Here is a 21,750-nt window from a genome sequence, read left to right as displayed (position 1 = left end):
TGTCATAAAAATGCTCTCAGTGTTCTGTGGGATGAATCATGAAATTATAGTGCAACTCAGCCAGGGGGAGCAATCTATCTATAGAGAAGTATGTGTTCCTTCTTTTTCAGATTTATGTGTGTGCACGGCTGCTGATGAGCATGAGCACACGGATACAGAAATGCTCTATATACCATCGCACCAGCAGGAATATGAAGGACAACCGGAGATTTGAAAAATGATGTTAAATTATATATATATATATACATGTATATACACACATATATAACCTGAAGGCCCTCGCTTTATTGCAGTCTGTATAATTTAGAAGATCCTGCACACACTGTGCCTCCTTGGCAATCTTGGGAGCACTGGTAGATTTAATTTAAGAAAAAATGCCTTCCCAGGCATTCTATTACATCCTACCTGCTTCCCTCGAGAAATTCAGTGGATTTTGACTTGGGCAGTAATAGGAAAAAGAAAAACATTTTCCTCTAAACAACTATTAATTATTTCTAAATTAACTTATTTGTTCTGGTTTATCATCGAGACTTGCTTTTGTTGTTGTTAATGTTGTATCTTGTAATTTGTTTGATTTCACTTTTTGTCCTTAAGATTGCTTTATTCAATTACACATCTCTAACCCTATATTCTTACTTTGTTTGTACTTTTCTAGTTGTCACATTTAAAAGTTGTTTTGTTTTGTTTTGTTTTAGTTAAAAAAAATCATGATGGGGAAACAGAGTGAAGACTACCTGGGACCTTCCTAAACATGGTTTTGAAAATTCTTGTGATCTCTAATGTTTTCAAAATGAAAAGTAAAAAATCAAACATAGATATGATTGGGCAGTCCCTGTCGAGTTAAAGGGTAAATAAGTTTATATTTATTAAATATTATTCAATAATTCCCTTCTGAATTACCTCATATAATAAGTGCTCTCTACAGCATTTTTCTTCAAGTAGTTCCAAGTTAGCACAGGCATATTTTTTGCTTACATGATGGCTTTCTCATGTTGATTGGAAGGTCCTTGTTTTCACTTTGAAATCTCACATATCTCTGGGATTCAATTTTGATGCATACTCAGATTACTTCCTCTATGTTTTTGACTGTCATCACTTTCCAAATTTCTTAGGAATGTTAAGTGATTGGTGCTTCAGTCCCGCAGTAAATTAAGCAACACGTTTAATTACTACATGTTTTTTAAACAACTTTTGGGAACGTTCTTACTGTGCTTAATGTTAGCTAAGTCTCCCAAGTGTCTGCTTTTTGATTTATAACACTTGGTCAAGCCACTTGTTTTGTTTGTTTTGCTGCCTGGACGCAACCTTGTGAGTGGATAAATTGCTCATTATATTTAACATGACTACACTCTTGATAGACAAATTATACACTTGAGAAGCTGATGAGAAGGACAGAGAGGTTTGATGGCACTTTATGTTTATAGAATATGGTTCTTAGAATTCTTTCAACATAAACATCTTCCAGTCTCCAAAATGTATTTATTGAATGAAACTTTAAGAAATCTTCACATACCTGCTCTTTTAAAAATCTGATAATAATACACCTATGTTAAAACATTTCTTGAAAATCTTCTTTTAAATTAATTTGACAAGCTTGTCAAGGCAACAAAAATAGGATTGCAGATAATGGCACTCCATATAAAATTAGTACTTGCACTTTATATAAAATTAGTGCTTATTATATTATAAATGCCATCTTATTCTTGAGGACAGAATAACATTTTGCCTCACACAGTATTGGCAAAATTGGATTCTTAAAAAGAAATACTATCTAAAAAGGACTATATGGAGCATTTGTCCTTAAAATATGAGACATGTGTTTTGCTTAATCTGAAAATCATTTTAAAATACCTGCAATAATTATCCTTTGTGCTTTTTTTCATTCCAAATTTATTTCATGTTGATCTAATACAATAGGAAATTAATTATTTTCCAGAATTTATAGACTCTATTTAATTTTCTTTGCTTTTTTAACCAGGAAAAAATTTAATTCCTCTTATATAGAACAGTTTTATGCTGTTGTGTGCAGGAACTCAGTGAGGAAAAGAAGGAAAGATTTAAGTAAACAGTCTTAGTCTTTTCATAGCAATTATCAGCTGCTGAGTCCAGCATGAGAACATACATGTTTCTTTGTGTTAAAGCAATTAAATTATGATATATAAAATTGGAATAATAATGGTGGTAATAATAATAACAATGATAATGTGTTTCAGAACAGGAAAAGAAAGAAAAACATGTGGAACCAGGTAACTGTTTTTAAATTCCTCTATCTTACTTTCATATTATTACTTAATTTACAATTGAATACTAAATTGCCATAGAATGGCTTGGAATTCTGATTTCTTTTCCTTTCTTGTTTGATACAGCAAAATCATCAAAGAAGGAACATTCAGGTGAGTTAGTCTGATGTTTCTGGGTTCCTTCCACCTGATGTCCCGTGTTTATTAATGCTGCAGCCTCAGACAAGTGGCAAGAACCATGACAGGAAAGGGTAGGAAATCCCTCCATCCCATAGTCCTTCTTTCAAGTTCTTGACATAGATTTAGCACCAATGAAGTTTTAGAAAGTGAAAGCCAAATAATTCGTTACACTCTTGCTTCTCAATGTATGTCTGTGAACCAAGAACACCAGGTTGTTAGCAATGCAATAGCTCTGGCTCCATCCTGCACTGACTGAGTCAGACTCTGCAGCTTCCTACGTTTCCCAGTGAATTTTTCAGAACGGTGTTTGAGAAGCAGTGTTTAGTGTAAAAAAAAAAAAAAACAGAAAACAAAACAAGAGAAAAACCACTTTCTATAAGTGCATCCAATATTGCTTTACTTGTAAAATATGGAATATTCAGTTCCAGCAAATATTCTTTCACTGTTCAAAATGTTACTTAATGACATCTCTTGAGTACTCAAGGGAGCTGCAATGAAAGTGGAGGTAGATTTTGCACTCAATATGTTTTCATTCTAACGGGGGAAAATTGAATTGAGAATCAGACAATCAGTAAAACACACATACAAACAAACAATTCTAAAATTGCAGTAGGTATGAATACCGAATGGTTTTCTTAAAGGTTTGTAGCAGTCAGCCTGCCGATTAGTTGTTTCGAATGAAAATAAATGCAAGTTTCTAAACTTAAATGGACTTAATTTTAAAATATTACCTATTGATTTTGCAAATATCTACTCAAGGAACTTCACTGAGTTTTCGTGTGTGTGTGTGTGTGTGTGTGTGTGTGTGTGGTGTGTGTGTGTGTGTGTGTGTGTGTAGGTGGTCATAGATTCATATACTGTCCATTAGTTGTGCCTCCCATTTATTGTATTTAAATGGAAATTGCATTTATTCTGTATTATGTAAATAACCATAAAAATATAGCTCAACTATTACTACCCCCTCAACACAGACCACAGCAAAACACAGGTTCAAAGCTACATTTTTTATTCTTCTTCTAAGTTTGCAAAACTTCTTCAGACAACCCAAATCCATTTAGTTCTCCCTCCAACTAGTTTCCATAGTATCATCCTCTTTATAATAGCACTTAATATATAGTCAGAAATTAGAGTGCCTATTTTAATGCCAGGCACACAGTAGGCACTTGATAATGGTTTATTGCATGAAACGAGAACACCAAATAGAATAATCACATTAAAAAATTAAATGGAAATTAGTTTTAAATAATTTCCAAGATGAAATGATCACACATTTCACCATTTCATATTAATGTTGATTATTACTTATCCTTTGGGAAGCAATTATTGTGAGAAAGAATGAAATCGTGCCCTTTGCAGCAACGTGGATGGAACTGAAAGGTATTATGCTGAGTAAAATAAGTCAGTCAGAGAAGGACTTATATGTGGATCTTGAGAAACTTGACAGAAGTCCATGGGGGAAGGGAAGGGGAAAAATTAGTTACAAACAGAGAGGGGGAGAGGCAAACCACAAGAGACTCTTAAATACAGAAAACAAACTGAGCATGGATGGGGGGTGGAGAGGGCAGTTGGGTGATGGGCGTTGAGGGGGACACTGGATGTTGTATGTAAGCCAATTTGACAATAAATTATATTAAAAAATAAATAAAAAAGAAAAAATTAAATACATAAACATATAAGCATGGAGAAACAGAATGACTATGGGTGTAAACAGTTTCAAGACTTAATAGCTAACCAGTATTGTCTAATATTAAACTTGACAAAATACAATAACTTAAATTGCTCAAAATCATTATTTGTTCATTTCAGGGTATGAATAAAGTGTAAGAGCTTTGCAGTAATTAGCTGTATTTTAAAAATCCAAACCATTGGATAATTTATCAATTCACTTTGTTGTTTTCATATCACTTAAGAAAAATACATTGGCTTGTATATAAAAACAATCAGATTTTTGGCTAATGTAAAATGCAAAAAAAATGAGTAAGTTGTGAATGAGCATTCTATGTTGGGAGAAGATATATAAGTATAAAAAATCTGTGGTTCATGGTGTATATTTATAACATATAAAAGAAAATGAGACAGTGTTGTATTTTCTCCTCAGACCCATGTCTTTCCTTAGTTTTTGAGATTATAGTACAATCTTTTAATAAAATTTTAAATAACCTTAAAACTATTTTAGAGACAGTGGACTTGTAATTAATTTAGATTTTATTATTTCTTGCCTTTAACAGCCCCAAGTGAAAAGCAAATAAAAGCAAGTATGTTGAATAAAACTTAAAATAACACAAACAGCATATTTCAGCAGCTTACTAATTTAAGTTTTCTGCTTAGAGACAATGCTAATGCTAATTTTTGAAGCTGGCTTACCAAATGTTTCTTGCTCTTAATATTTGTGCTGAAACAATATACATAATTATTCAAGCTTTTATGTGAATTTATTCTTCTTAAAATTTATTTTTATTAGTACATGTTAATTTCTCCAGATCGTAATTCCTTTTTGAGTAGTCTGCATTTGTGTTTCTTATTTTGAAGAATAAGTGATCTCTTCAAGTTTCTTAAACACATCAGATTTAATTGTCCTAATGATTAATCACTTGATCAAACCAGTAGGCAACATAATTTGTCTACCAGTGAAAGTCATTGTCTCTTGAATGAAATGAAGGTCCCAACAACTTTAACTACCACTCTTATAATATCATAATTCCTTTTAAGGTTTATGTCATCAGATTTTGAATATTAACAGATAACTATAGTATACTGTGACATTTGCATTAATAGTAGGTTTCACACCATGCTTAGGGACAAATGCTGATTTTTAGTTGATTTTTCTCAATTATATGAAGTACCTAACAGATTGTCATTAATGAAAGTTATTTTAGAAAAAGACAAAAATTTGACTTTAGAAGAAATATGCTTTTAACTTCTCCAAGATTGATATATAGGACTTATAGTCAAACTTGAGTTCTTTGCATGCTATAAATATGATTATACTTTTCATTTGTTTTGGAGCTGCATAGGTATGGTACTAATACACAAAACAAATGCAAGTTTTATTTAGTGCCAGGATTTTGAGCTGGAGTATTTCATTGGTGGATATATCAGAGAAAAATTAGAATATATAATGCAGATTAACTTGGTGGTCATGTCTTTTAAAAAATTACAGTTGGAAGTGTTTACATAGACATTATAGACTTTGATTGAGAGGTATAACATGAACCTAAAATTCCATTTATATTTTCATGAAAATTTTTAGTTGAATGTAAAGCTGATTAGAACTCTATATTATGGAATCTTCCATATGATAATACTTAGTCTGTAGAAATGCATAATCAAGAAAATATGTAAAACAAAACTGATAATTTTGCAGCACTGGTACAGAACTTTAGATTGAAGATTATGCTAAAAATGAACATTTTCTCCCCAGAAAAATGTGACATACAGATAAAAATGTTGATTTGCAATAAAACAACCCTGTAACTTCTGCTATATATGAGGCATATTATCCAATCAAGTTTTGAAGAGATCAGCATCTTTTGCAGGAAATTAGCAAATTAAGTTCCTAAATCATCTTAGACCCAATATAAAAGTTTCAAAAGAATTAATACTGAACTCTCCATATGGTTGAGAGATTTAGGCTTGACATGAGCATTCTCCCTCAATACAAAAATTAATTACAGATAATTCATAAATTGTTTAAATTCTCTACTAACAGTTCAACTAAGGATTACTGTTTGGTCTTGAAACCATATAATAGACAAATTTTTACATATCTGCTATACACAGTAGACCATTAGTAAAGTTATTGCCTAGGTAACGATTGCTCTTCACTAAAAATCATCTTGAAAATTCCTTAAATCAATCATATAGTATAGTGCACATAGTTTTGTGTATATGACCTAAACATTTGGGATATGACTTACAGTACCTTAAATCATATGAGAGTGAGATGTATAGTTTAATTAATATAAATTAAATATTTCTGTGATACAAATGCTTGGTATTGAGTTAAAAAGGAAAAGTGACATTGACAGGGTTAGAGCAAGTCCATGGAAAAATAAAAGGTAGCTTGTCATTAACACTTCATTCCAGGAAATAACTAGAATGTCAGTTGAATATGTGGTGTGGAACTATTTCTTCTAGGTCCAGAGGAGACCAAAACCACTGTAGGAAAAATACTGAAGGATACAGACAAACTCAGGAGCTCTCTCAGTTCAGGGTGGAGGTTGTTGTGTTACCATGAACTTTAAGAAAATGAAATATTTCAAATTCTAGACTGTAGTACTATGGAGGGGCACTTAATACCCCTACATATAAAGTTATGTGTCATGGGTTATGTGAACTTAGCAGGCGTGCCAAACCTAGATTTACAATTTCTGCAAGTCAACACAGATTCTTTTATCACAGGGCATACAAAAATGCCTTAATGCACCAAATTCTCTTCTCTGTAGTCCACTGTAGCTGCTTTCTCACAGACTGGATAGCAGCTTAGAAGTTGACAGTATGATTAGCCGTTTCCAAACAGGAAGAGATCCAAACAAATAGATTTTTAAGTCCTAGATCATTTCAGATCTTTAATGTTCTCTTTGGTGAACCTTCAAGAGGGAATGCAGTATACAATGCTTAGCAACTATATTTGATCACATCATATCCTTTTTTCTCCCTAAGAACACTTCAGTGACCAATGTGCCTCAAGACCTTGGAAACACATCTATATATTACTTCCTTCTTCGTATCAAGGACCACAGGGCTCTGATCATGTATTCTGTGTGCATGTTCTCCCAGCCTCTGGTCAGTTTGAATTTTAAGCAAAAAAGATTCCCAAATCCAGTCATTTTTAATTGTAGGTTTAAATTTATGTGAAATGTCAATAGTCAGGCATTTTTCTTCCTTCGATCTTAGCACTACATTAGACTTGTGTACACTTCAGTCATCGAGCCTAACTATGTTTATCTCCTTAACTACATTTCAGTACATAAATGTTTGAGTCATATGATTATCACTTGATCTACTAATACATGTCAGGATTCTTCAGGAGAAACCGGTACACGGAATTTAAAAATAAAGTCCCTTTGGGGCACCTAACTGACTCAGTCAGTGGAGCACGCAACTTTTGACCTTGGGGTTGTGAGTTCAAGCTCCACATTGGGTGTAGAGATTACTTTTAATGTTTTTGTTGTTGTTGTTGTTTATTTTTGAGAGACAGAGGGAGATAGCACTAGCAGGGGAGGGTCAGAGAGAGAGGGAGACACAGAATTTGAAGCAGGCTCCAGGCTCTGAGCTGTCAGCACAGAGCTCGACACGGGGCTTGAACCCACAAATCGTGAGATCATGACCTGAACTGAAGCTGATGCTTAACCGACTGAGCCACCCAGGTGACCCTAGAGATTACTTTTTTAAAAAGATGGGGCAGTCCCTTAAAATTCATTAGCTATATACTATTAGAAGTGTACTTGGGGACAATTTACATTAGTTAGAAAAGTGGAGTGGCTTTTGGGATTCAATTACATACTCTGTAATTGAACTTACTGGGGGAAAATATCTATGGGCCTGAACAATAGGTCTGATATCAGTGGGGTGTGTCTACAACACAGACTGCATGACATGTATGACCATATATCTCAATCAGTGAAGATGGTCTTCATATTCATATCATTCCAGAATAATTATTACTAGCACTTCCTTTCACTTGCCCAATTTGGATAATAAATTATAAAATCACAACTCAAATTACAGAGAATGCTGACTGAATGAATAAATTCAAAATAATTCTAATACAATACCAATAAAAGACAAGATACACACTTGGAAAAGATATTTGTAGCACATATAAGTAACAAGAAGGGAGTAATAAAACATAAAAACTTTAAAAATAAAAAACAAGACAAAGAACTTTATAGAAGAGCAGACAGGAAAAAATGGGTAAAATGATCTAAATAAGCATCAGAAAATGCCCACAAATTATTTATAACCATATCAAAAGATGCTTAGTCTCTTACTATATTGGAATTTTAATTAAAAGCACAATGAGATACTATTGGACATATGCCAGATTGACCAAAAAAGAGGAAAATTATTATCCTGGTCATGGTAATCAAATGAAGCAATGGAAACTTTCCATTCACTGCTGGAATGAATGTAAAATTTCAGGGAAATATTGTGGCATTTATCTGGAAAATTAAGGCTGAGAAAATGCTTTGACATAGTAATTTCACTTCTAAGAAAATTCTTGAACATGTGCACCAGGAGACATGTGTGGGAAATGTTCATAACAGGATTATTTATAACAGCACAAAATTGGACATGACCTGATGTCCATTGCCAGGAGGATGGATATATAATTATTAGAATGTATATATGCTGGAATAGTGTACAACAGTTAAAATTAATCAACCACAGCCACTCATGTCGACATGGCTTCCATAAAAAGTTAAACAATGATTCTGAAGCAGTGCTAAAATTGAAAACTAGTTAGGGGTACTCCATTATATATGCCATAGGCAGGGGCTTGAGTAGAGGTGTAGGAAGACAGAGAAGCAAAGCAAAGAAGTGGTTTAACTGGCTATACCGTAAGCATTTGTCTTGTTTGGGAAAATTTAGTTACTTGGATGCCATGATACTTGCTCTTGAGTTTTAGCTTCTCAGATTCCAGAAAAATCTAGATGACTCTGACTTTGGTTTGTTTCTATAAACCACCAAAATCGTAGAGCTATCCCAGTCTAAGAGCCTCTTTATTTGACTGTTTTAACACTGCATCTCAACATGATGTTTTGAAAGAAGTAAATCACAAGAACAAAATAGTTCCTGTGAATAGAATTTCACTAAATGATATAGTTCAATCTATACAGAATAGTCTTATCTTTGTTTAGAGATAACTACATGTAATAAATAACTATAATAATAAATAAGTAAATGATTAATATAAAATTTAGGACAATAATAATTCTGAGATGAAGGGAAAAGCATGAGGTAGTGGAAAGAGTAAGAGGTTTCAAAGGCTTTGGTGATATTTTATTTCTTAAGCTTGCAGGGTATTACAAAGGCATGCCTTTTTATTACCATTCATTAAAATGTGTACGTATGTTATATGCCTTTGTGCTTTTCATTTATATAATATTTTTCATAATTAGTCAAGTTTTAAAATAAACGAGTGAGAAGATAGAATGGGTGACACTAATTGTTGCAACTCCCTGAAGGCTGAGATGGGAGGAATATAGAAGTGAAGGATGTGGTTGTCTGCAGTTATAGAGTGATATATTATGTTTCTGAACTGATGTGAAAGTACCACTGAAGTGGAAAACTGATGAGGTAGCAGATAGAAGCAATATTTGCAAGAAAAAGGCCTTGGCTTGGCAAGAGGAGATGGGAGGCAAGATGGACTGGTATTAAATAGGGGCAGGGACCAATCATCCTTTGGGATTGAAAGGAAAACAAATGGTGCAGGTATGTGATGGTGAGGTGCTGAAAACAGGAGGTAGTGTAGTCTGCTTTTATTTTCTCCATGAATTTCTCGACAGCAGCTCACCTCTACTTTGCAGGATATTGGAAATTTGAGGAGGGAAGAGAATGCATGAGCCAAATGTCTAGAATGGGAAAACAATTTCCCTGGGTCTGTGCTAGTACTGCTGGTCAGTGCTGAGCACCACCTTTAACTACTGAAATGAGACAACTCCAATGAGACCTGTAGCAGGTGGAGAGCCTTCCTCCAGTTTGGATGGCTGCTCCGGTGGCAGGCATAAAGTAGTTTTGTGTCCCCCCCAAAGGGTATACTAAAATCCTAAGTCAGTACCTATGAATGCGATTTAATCAAGTTAGAATCAGCTCATACTGGATTAGAGTGGGCCCTGAATCCAATGACTGATACCTTTAGAAGGAGAGGGAGATTTGGTGATACACAAATTCATACAAATGGGAGAGAATCAGATGAACAGAAAAGGAGAAATTGAGGTGAGCCAGCTATAAACCAGTACATGCCAAGGATTGCCAACAATCACCAGAAGCTAGGAAGAGGCAAGGAATGATTCTTTCCATGAGAGTTCTAAGATAACTTCAGAGTATGGCCCTGACAACACCTTAATTTTGGACTTCTTGACCCCAGAACTGTGAAAGAATACATTCCTGATGTTTTTAATAACCCAACAGTTTAAAAGTAGCCTGGGAAACGACTACATCTGATAACTATAAAAGTAGATCACTAAGTGAATGATTTAAGGATGGCTCATTTAAATATTGCCTGGTAAGACTAAACATGAGGATTGAGCAGGAGCAGGGAGAAAGGGGTAAGGTCAAAAGAACACAAAGTATTGAGTCAGATATTATTTGGAAATGTTTTTTTAATTTTTAATGTTTATTTTTGAGAGAAGGGGTGGTGGAGAGAGAGAGAGAACAGAAGAGGGGCCGGGAGAGAAGGAGACACAGAATTTGAAGCAGTCTCCAGGCTCTGAACTGTTGACTCATGGATCGAAGTCTGCTCTCTGGGGCCGAAGTTGGACACTTACTGACGGAGCCATCCAGCCAACCCAACCATATTTAGGAAAGGTTCTTGAGTAAATGAGCTGTAAAATAAAGAATGGTGCCAGAGAATAGGATTTGGGGGATCAAAGTTTTGGCAACAAAGGAAAAGTTCAAGAGTGTGTTGGTAGGTGGCACTGATCAGAGAACTAGAATCTAGTTTTTAGATGTGAAGAGGTCAAGGGAATGAGAGATGAGGCTGGCATATGACCTGTGTGTGACTCCCAATCCTGGTTAAACATTAGAATATCTTGGGAAGCTTCCAAATGTATGAATACCCAGGCCTCCTTTCAGACTCATTAACTCAGAATGTCAAAGATTTCAAACTCTGTAGTTTACCCTAGACCTACTACATCTGGTACCCATAGACTTATAATAGCCTCCAACTTATTCTAATAATCATGATTGAGAATGGTTCTTAATGTAATCTCACAATAGCAGAGGATAGGATGACAACTATGTACGAAAATACTCAATGAGGGATGGTGCAAGAGAATAAGGTCAGTTAATGACAACAGATGGAGGGATAGAGCCAGGTACAACCTGATAGTGTACCCTTCAAAGGAAATGGGACTTAGAGGAAACAAGGAGATGACAACCACTGAGAAATAATAAGAAGTAAGTAAAGAGGATATATACCTTACTTCCAGACACTTTGGTATGTTGGGGTGGGGAAAACAAACATTCTCTATTTTAGAAGACTGCTTGCAGGGTTGCAGAGTCCTTAGGGAGCTAGAGGGAGGTTAAAAGAAGAAAGCAAGGCTCATGTTCTGAATAGAGGCTGAGGATACCAGTGCATGTACTGTAGTGGAGAGTTGGAAGGACTTTGGTAAGGGTTTGTTTTTTAGGAGAAATGTGAAATCTGCTTTCTGCTGGAAGCCTAGACTCATGGTGGTAACTGAGGTAAACATGGATGGGGATCACAGAAAAATTCGTCTTGATGGTCTCTTAGGGGAAATTTGGTAATCAGTGTCCCAACTATGGTCTGGACCAAAAGCCTAAGCGTCACCTGGGAAATTATTAAAAACGTAAATTCTCAGGACATGCCCTAGACTCACTGAATCAAACCATCTGGGCTCAGTGTCTGTGTTTTAAGAGCCCATGGGGTGACTGATACATGCTGAAGTTTGAGAACCACTGGTGTAAAGTCTTTATCTGGAGGGTGTATAACAGCCATGGGTCTGTGTAGTCCTGGAGCTCAGGGTCTTAAGACAGCCTCTTCCCTGGAAGAGGCTATCTACATGACTTCCTGCCTAGGCTCAAATTGTAAAACTTGGGGTATCTATCAAAAAATATGATAGAAATAAAGCCTGAACATGTTTTCTAACATCTGATCTTTCTCACAGCCCAATATCTAGGGCATAATGAGGGAGGGCAAGGAGACACAAAGGGTCCTGTCGTTTGGTTGTTCCTCGAGCTCAGCCACTGAGTTTATGTAAGTGAGGGGGATACATACACACATTAATGAGATTAAAACTAAACATAAAAATGCAGGTGACCAAGGAGAACAACATCAAAAAATAAAAAGTAAATAAAATGAATAAAAGATTTGTAAATCCTCACCAGTTCTTTCTATTTTTGTTATTTTCCTATGGACCAGAGAAAATTCTTTCAATTAGCTTTGATTTGAAGTCCAAAATGTTGTGCTAGATTATGTCTTCAAGGCAGTTCTCTTATTTTCCATACCAGAGATTCAGAGAAACTACAAGAGTCCACTTTGGCCTTTTAAAAATTTTCTCTCTCTCCAAGCAACATTCAAATGTAATTTTCTATAATAATATAGCTAGTATTTTATAATATAAAGCTAATTGATTGAAGTCAAATACTGCTTGCCATCCCCATAATTAAAGGCTAAGCAAAGAAGTCCTCTTCCACACAAATCATACATCATTTTAGATTTAAATATAAACTAATTAGTATTCCAATGTATTTTGTGAAATAAGCCACCTTGTTTTATGGCCACTCCTTACACAAGCATTAAAATTTCATACTGCACAGCAGTAGATGAAGGAGAGAAGAGAGTTCATTACTTTAAAAATATGTAAGCACTTTATAGAGTGGCTCTTCTCTGCTGCTTGCTTTGCTCTCAGGCGCCACATATATTTTCTCTTTCGGGCACTTTTAGTCTTGTCTGACTTACAATACCATAAGATATCGACCTGGCATTCCTGATATCCATTTCTCATTCTTTGATATCTGAATTTGCAGAAAGTGAACGAGCCAAAGAAGAGGCTGGTGCTGCCTCAACTAAAAAAGGTAAATGCAGCTTGAAGAAAAAGATGTCATGGCTATAGCTTATTTCTGCTAAGGTTCCTAACTTAATGTATTGTTCAGTGCTTATAGAAGAGGTCTATTTATTGATTTTACTATTACATTGATACAGAAACAAACCCACTTTGCGCAAGATCTAAGGTATCCATGTTAACAAGGCTGTCTTCAGTGTTCTAGTGCCAATGGTTTCACTTCTTTAAGGTCATGAACTGAAATCAGTAATTATAATCCTTTTGCAGTTAGATTTTGAAAAATCAAAGAAATGCTGTTATTCAAGCTCAGCAGGATTCCAATCATCTGGAGAGCATTCAAATTCAAATACTGCCTTAGGAAGACAGACCTTGAACAAATGAAACTTGGACTAGTAGAGGTTACATGAACAATGTTCACTTTGTGCTTGCATACTATTACATTAGAAAGTGTGCTTCTTGAAATGCTCATGTGTAGATATTTTGCTTTAAAAAATACTGGGAATTTTGGAATTTAAGTTTTCAAAGTTATTTCTCTTGTCATATCTAATCAGAGACCTACATATATAAATATTGATGCCTGTTAGGAGACATTTAAATAATATATTTAAAAACATTAATATACATTAAAAATAATCATCATGATGAAAAGTGTTACATATTCCCTATTCAAAATAAGATGGAACAATTATAAAATTTGTGATTCACTTTTACAAATAGAAATGAAATTAGTAAGATATCCAGTGTTTTCAGAAGTATTTAGGAGACAATTTAACAACCTTATACTTAACATACACTCACATACACACACACATACAAGCTTACACACATACCATTTCATACATACTCCACTAAAACAGCATAACATTTTTCTCCTAAAAATTTCTCTATTTCCTATGCTTTATAAAGAGAATATGCATCTGTACTCTAGGGAAATATAAAATGTAAATAACACATATCCACATTCTCAATACCAATCAATTTATATATGCATATACATATATAAATGAATAGATTATAGTATAAATTATAATAGATTATAATATAAATTACTATATTTCATTAATATATAAAGTAATATAAAATTAGTATACATATGTATGTCTAAGGTAAGACAAAAATTAGATAAAGAATACTTAAAGAAAAAATATAAATTTTTGTAAGATAATAATTAGAAGCTAGAATTTCTTAAATTAATGGATTTCTTCTCTTAAAAGCAGCTCTATTATTCTAAATTTACCTTACATAGGGATAAAATGTTTCCTAATTATATCTTTTTCTAATAATGTAAGTTATTTTTGATAAATGATTGTAGTATATTTAGTTTGGTATCAATGTGTCCTAAGTGATAGTATCATAAATCATCAAAGTCCACATTAATGCATCTCATTCTTTTGTGGTGTCTTATTTTTAGATCAGTTTTCTTTATTGGCATTAAGTGGAACATGGGTAAAACTTGGTTTTTTCAGAAAGGATAATGCCATGGTATCATGGAAAAGCTAAAGGGCTATAGATTCAGAAAAAGTCATTAATCTAGGGAAGGATACAAGTGTACATGGGTCCCATAAGTGAATATGAGGCCAGGATATAGATATGTGCTAAAAACAAAAAAAAGTGAGGCACAGTTGTGGTTCAAAATTGGTAGCTAAGAGTGAGGTCAATGGGGATGTCCATAGTGGTATTTGGGTTTCATTTGGAATTAGATTTCACATATTGAGCCTTGGGAAATTTCTCTTATGAAAGGCAGCCTGAAGACAGAGTTAAGAAGGAGAGATTTGGAGCACCTGGGTGGCTGTCAGTTAATTTTCCAACTTCGGCTCAGGTCATGATTTCACAATTGATGGGTTTGAGCTCCGCATCAGAGTCTTTGGATTCTATGTCTCCTTCTCTCTCTCCCCTGTCTCCTCTAGCACTCTGTCTCTCCCTGTCTCTCAAAAATAAATTAAAATGTTTTAAAAAATAAGAAAATAATAAAAAAAAAAAAGAAGAAGAAAAGAATCAACTACTTGGAGGCTAAGCTCTGCACAGACTTTCAATCACTTGGAGCCTGGATATTTAGAACAGAAATACAAGCACACATAGACCTATGCTCACACATAGTGAGCAAAGATACTAAATTGGGACTGAAATATCACTTAGTTAACTCACTGGGACCTTTGACCATGAATGGTCCCCGAGTTTATAATTTAGCCAAACATTTTGGTTGGGGTTAAGTAGAACTGATGGCTAAACTTTGATATGAAAAAAGAGAACTACTTTTTTATGAAAATAAAACTATTGGCACCAATTACTTTGCTTCTAGGTAATCTCTGGTCTCATACCTCAATTCTTAACTTAAATAAAATTCTGCATATTGGATTTGTCTACAAACACAGCACAGTGATCCTTCCAAAGCTGTCATAAAGAAATGGAAATTCAGGTAGGATGTTACCAATTTAACAAGTTATAAAAAAAGTCAAAAGATACTTAATTCATTTGTCAGGTAGTTTTTCTGTCCCCTACACCCTCACTGATAATCAGCCACATATAACAATAGATACTCTGTCATCATGGATTAGCCCCTAATTTCCAAACACTTAGCATGTTTTACAAGATGTTCTACTTCCAGTCTTTTCAAAAATAAGTAGAATAAGAAAATTATGCAGGGGTATTTTTGTTTTCAAAACATTGAAAATTGTTCTTCTACACTGAGGTTTGAACTAGGAACTATTAAGCAATGTTAGGTAGAAATTACTAATTTTGCAATTGTAAATTTTCACAGTTAAAAAAAGTTGAATATTTTAAATTAATTGCAATGGGCCAATTTATAGATCTAGTATAAATTGTTTGATAGTAAGTCTACTTTTAAGTCATATTTTCTTTGTGGATATATATATATTCAGTCATCAATATATCGTCTTACTAATTTAAATTTGTTTCACAACATTCAAATCATTTTACTTTCATTTGACACATATTAATGATTCACATACTGTATGAGAAAAATGTAGATGTTAATCTTGTTATTGAGCAATTTAAAATAATGAAAAATAGGAATTTAAGTTGTTTAGACCTCAATTTTTGCTATTACCTAAAAGCTTTCTATGTAACTATAGCTTCCAGTTGAAAACCAACAGGGTAAAGAAATAAACACAGATACATTTTTATAGGAGTTTAAAAAATTATTCGTACCTTGGGAAAAGCAAAGATTTACTATATAAAGTGACTTTAGAGTTAGGTCTTAAATAAAAGATAGCATTTTGTTGTGTAATCAGTAGTTGAAAGGATATATTGGGTACAGGTAACAGAGCAAAGCCAAGTGGTGGGAAATTGCAGGATGTATAAGAGGAATGGCAAGAGTCTCATGAATTAATACAGCCTAGGCTAATAATGCTATAAAGGGGCCTGATTTTAAAACTGGAATCTATTCCATGAGCAATGTGGAGTTAATGAAAAATTTAAGTTTAGGAATAACATTCAGACATTTGCTTTAGGAGGAAGTAGGGTAGGTAGGATCCAATAATGTAGGTGATATGTATTAGGACCTGTATTAATTATGGGATTGCAAAGGACGGATATTAATAGAATTTGACAACTTACCAGCTTTGGGAAGGAAAAAAGAAGTGATTTAATGACAATAAGTTTTCGGACTGGGTGCTAGAAGAACATTGTTGATATTCTTATAAAAATTAAGAAGGAAGATGAGAAGGAGTTTGGGAAGGGAGAGCAAGATAGACATACTAAAATTAAAGTGCTGGTAGCACATGCAAGTGACTTCCCATAGGTGGTTCTAAATGTAAAACTAGATCTTCAGACAATGACAAGACTGCAGATATAGAGGTGATTGTCCTCTACATGGGTTAAGGTGGAAACAGTAAGAGTCCAAGAGCTTGTCATGAAGGGATGGCCTCACACTGTTGTGAAATGTGAGGGAACATTTACATTTGGAGGAAGAAGGGCAAGGAAAGTCAAAGAAAACAAAAACAAAAACAGAAAAATGTGATTAGAAAGAGGTTAAAGAAAAATAGATGTAATTATTTATAATGTCATACTCATCACAGGAAAATAAACCATTTTAACCATTTAAGTGACAAGGTGGAGATCACCAAGTCATTGCCATGTAGATAATAATGATTTTTAAAATAGAATTTTGGGGGCCCTTGGGTGGTTCAGTCATTTGAACATCTGACTCCTGAATTCCTCTCAGATTATGATCCCAGGGCTGTGAGATCAAGCCCCGGTGTTGGACTCCATCCTGAGAGTGGAGCCTGCCTAAGACTGACTCTCTCTCTCTCTCTCTCTCTCTCTCTTTCTCTCTCTCCCCCACCCGCCTTTTCCCCTCTCACTCATGCATGCTCTCTTTTTGAAATAAAAAAATAAAATAGAATAAAACAAAATAAACGAATATTCAGGGGAATGGCACACTTGAAAAGCTAAAGAAGGACAAATTGAGGGAAGAGATAGTAAAATATACAGGCAATTATGCTGAAGAAAATAGTTTGGAATAAAAGGAGGAATAGCTTCTCCACTTGTGCCTTCCTTGATCTGTCACCCATGCTTTTTTGTGGTGTCATCATCTTTCCCATTATTGATTTTGTTCCTCATTTTGGAAATAGTATTCTCAATTTCAAAACTCCCTTTTCTTGAGTACTATTTCTCTCTCTGTCATTTTTTTCTCCTCCACATTTTATCCAGTCTTCTGGATACTGGAATGCTAGCACCCCTTCTCAGCTCCCACAAGGATGAGGCTTCTGTCTCTACTGTGCCACTGATGTTCTGGATAATGTTGATGATTTTATCATTGGTAAACCAAAGGAGCCATTCAGCACTCACATAATAGGGTTCTCAGTTTTATTTACCATTTTGTCTCTTTTCTAAGCTTCTTGTTTTTTGGCCTGTCATGAAAACATAGTCTCCTGGTTCTCACCATATCCTCTGACCTTTATTTCTGACTTGTGTTTTTTTCCTTCACTCATCCTTCAATTATTGGTGTAACCAGATTCCATTATTAATCCTCTGAACTCTTCATTTTATACTGTCTCTTTGTGAGGTATGTCCACTTTCAAAGTTGAAATTCTGCCCTATATCCTGAAGATTCCCAGTTGTGTGTTGCCACTTCAGGACTTCTCTGTGAAAAGGCTTTTTTCCTTAAAATTTCAAACTTATATGTTCAAAAGTCCAATAAACACCTTCAAATATAACCTGTTTTAAACTAAACTCCTCATTTCCTCTTCCCAACTTGTTTTTCATTAACATTGGTGAAAATACAGTCCCCTTTCACTTCACTAGAAAACTGGTACTGATTTTTTTTTATCTTTTTTTACTTCTCCTGATTATTTAAAGAATCTCCAAGTGCTTCTGATTTTATTGCCTAAATATTTCTTGAATATATTTCCTCCTATTCATAACTGTGACTTCCATCTTTCTTTAAGTCTTCACTATCTTTTGCTCAAACCACTGTAATGAACTCACTACTGCCCTAAGGCTCTTTATTTTTATTTCACTAATATTCATCTTACCAGAATTTCCCCACAATCATAGTAAGTTATTAAAGTCATAAAATTGAATAAGCCATTCAATTTAAAACTCTCTTTATCCAAGCTGTCCATGAAATAAAGTCCAACCTTGTTAAAACGACATAAGTACCCCGAGACCTGACCCCTCTATCCCTCTCAACTTTATTTTCAGGCATGCCCTGCTTTGAATGCTACAACAAATACCATATTGCTCATAATTCCATATTCAGGAATCTGATATAAAATTCAGGGAAAATGGTAGAAGGAAAGGATGGTTTTGTGAATACATTGATCAGTTAGTACCATCTGAAATTTGATGAGAAGCCTCTCTCCTATCTCTCCACCATAATATATATCCAAGGACCTTTATATCTAAGATGTAAGACTGTTTATTCCACAATTAATGATTCATTCAATTGTTTCAGTCAGTGACATCTCTAAGAAGTACCTTTAAAATCTAATCAACCCTTGGGTAGATAGCATTACATTCTTATTTCCTTGAAAATAATAGTTTATCATGTTAAGGCTACAGGTCTATATCCCTGAAGAAGTGTATAAATGTCATGTGAGGGAATCATTCAAACTATAAATACTTTCCTACCACTCCTCACTTTTTTTCACCAAGTTTCTAACATACCCTATCTCCAAGTAAGCTTCATTGCCTAGGTACAAGCTCTTACTGCTAATGGGAACACATCAGGGCCTTATGAGTGATTAAGGTCAAGAAAGGAGAGATTAAATTGCACTGGAGAAGTAGATCCTTGAAGAAAAGCAATTAGGGGAAGAATAATGAAGTAAAAGCCTGGAGGTACAGAAAACTAACTTTTGCATCTCATAGTTTAGCTCAGGACTGTCCCTAATCCAGGCATTATTTTCTAAAAGTGATAGTTACTGTGTTTCTTTTATATTAGTTTGACTCTCTGAAGAAGTGCAATATAAATCTACTCTTCTCCCCTAAAGTAAACCCTTCCAAATGTAGAGCAAAGAGAATTTCTATTGGCACCAAAGTAGATTTCAGGTACCTTGTAGCACAGAAACGGAAATTGATTAAGGTCTTGTTTTTCGATTCCAGGAAGTTAGAAAATCCACTTACTTAGATGAGCTATTTATTTCTAAAGTTTGCTCTCCATAGGATTAGGCTTGATGAATTTTACATCAGAAGTAGAAATGAAAGGATCATCATTTCATACGAAATGTGTTATTTTCTGTACAGATAATCAATATTTTCAGTGACCTTTTCTAAGTAACAAAGAACAGTGCTATAAAGGGGACTATCCTTCTTTATTTAATATGAATGTAGAACCCATCATTAGAAAGAAAACCTGGTCTTTTTGTGTAAATCACAAACTGTTTACTTAGAGACATTTACTTTTCAGAGGATTAAAATAAGGTGAAACTACATATTTGCTATGCAATTTTTATAATGAGTCTTCTGAACAAAATAATTATGAATAAGACTATATACCCATGGGCTTTATTATAATTACAAATTATCAGTGTTTCATTTCCACTAATGTACCACACATTTTACTAGCTCCTTTATGTAGTGTGCATAGTAAGTGCTGAGTCTAGTTTGTAATTAAGGGGCTAAACTTGTCCACTTTCCTCTACGCATGCCTAAGGCTTTTATGCTCCTCTGTCTTTCTTCTCATTGGCTACACTTAAAATCATTCTTATAGCTGAAAATCCACTAATACCAAAACTTACCCATTTTCCATCTCAACCCAGGACATTTCTTATTAAGACATATCATTTGTTAATTAGTGCATCTAATCACTAAGCAAAAATATATTAATCACTTGCTATACTAGGAATAATGCTAGATACTGTAATACAGTAAGCAATACATTTCTAAATATCCCATGTATCTAAGAAAAAAATGACAGTAAAATTTGGAAATATGTTAATCTAATGTGTGATGAAAGAATTACAGTGAAACTTGGGATGCAGCTAAACAATGTTAGTGTAAAACTTCCACACTTTAAAAATATTCATTAGAAAAGTAGAAAATCGAATATTCAGAAAGCCAATAATGTTTTAATACAGAAAATTAAACCTAAAGAAAGTTGAAGGAAGAGAAATAAAAAAATGTAATAATAAAAATTAATGAAGTAGTAATTTAAGTTGTACAACAGGGAAAGCAAAACAGTAAAAGTTAGATACTCCATAAAATATAATAAAACTAATAGATTGTTATGAAAAATTATTGAGAAAAAAAGAGAAAGCACCAAACATCAATATCAGAAAATTAAAAGCAGGTATCATTACAGATTCTACAGAAAAGTAAAAGTAGGAACAATTTCCAATAAATAGATTCATATTTTGAATCTATAATACATATTTTAATCCATAATTCAAATCCATAAATATGAATTCACATTTTGAATCAATAATTATAATTCTTCCCCAAAGAAACTTCTATCCAGATAACTTCACTGGTGAATTTTTTCAAGCATTTAAGGCAAAATTAACACTAATCTTATACTGAAACTTCCAGGAATCGAAAAAAAGAAAACATTCACTTATTTTATGGAGTTAGATAACCAAGATGCTAAAACCTAACAAGAACTAAAAAAGAAACATACCAGCTAACTTCTTTGTGAAACATAGATCTAAACAAAACATTAGCAGATCAACTCTGAAAATATGCATGAATGATAAAATATCATAAGGTTGGTTTTATTTTAGGAATACAATATTTTAAAAAATCAATGTAGTTAAGCAGAATAATAGAATAAAGAGAAATTACATTCATTATAGTAGCTTCATTTGATATGATTCATCACTAGAGTAGAAAAAAACGTTCTTAATCTGGTAAATCTTATACAAACCATTTGCAAATATCATACTGAATGGAGAAAAATGGAAAAATTTCTATCTGAGAATTAGAATAAGACAAAGATGTCTGTTATTACAACTTCTATTACATATTGTATAGAAATTTTGCGATAAGGTTAGAAAGGGAAATAATTTGCACAAGAATAGAAAAGTAGCAAATAAAACTCATTACTTCAGATGAAATTATCTGCTTGAAATAATCAAAATGGTCTACAACTAAACTATTATAACTAATGAGGAAATTTAGCAAGT

General features: G+C 33.8%; 1 protein-coding gene across 1 annotated transcript in view; it reads left to right on the top strand.

Moving 5' to 3' along the window:
* LOC115295326 (triadin-like) overlaps positions 1-21,750 on the top strand; it is an 86,899-nt gene that overhangs the window by 495 nt on the left and 64,654 nt on the right. Inside the window, exons 2-6 of the mRNA XM_029943219.1 lie at positions 816-847; positions 2,214-2,246; positions 2,367-2,393; positions 4,649-4,675; positions 13,134-13,181. Of these exons, the coding sequence (XP_029799079.1) occupies positions 816-847; positions 2,214-2,246; positions 2,367-2,393; positions 4,649-4,675; positions 13,134-13,181 (167 nt within the window). The remainder of the gene's footprint in view (positions 1-815; positions 848-2,213; positions 2,247-2,366; positions 2,394-4,648; positions 4,676-13,133; positions 13,182-21,750) is intronic.

The sequence above is a fragment of the Suricata suricatta genome, chromosome 7 (assembly GCF_006229205.1).
Source record: "Suricata suricatta isolate VVHF042 chromosome 7, meerkat_22Aug2017_6uvM2_HiC, whole genome shotgun sequence".
Lineage (NCBI taxonomy): Eukaryota > Metazoa > Chordata > Mammalia > Carnivora > Herpestidae > Suricata > Suricata suricatta.
This window is presented reverse-complemented; position numbering and strand designations above follow the sequence as displayed.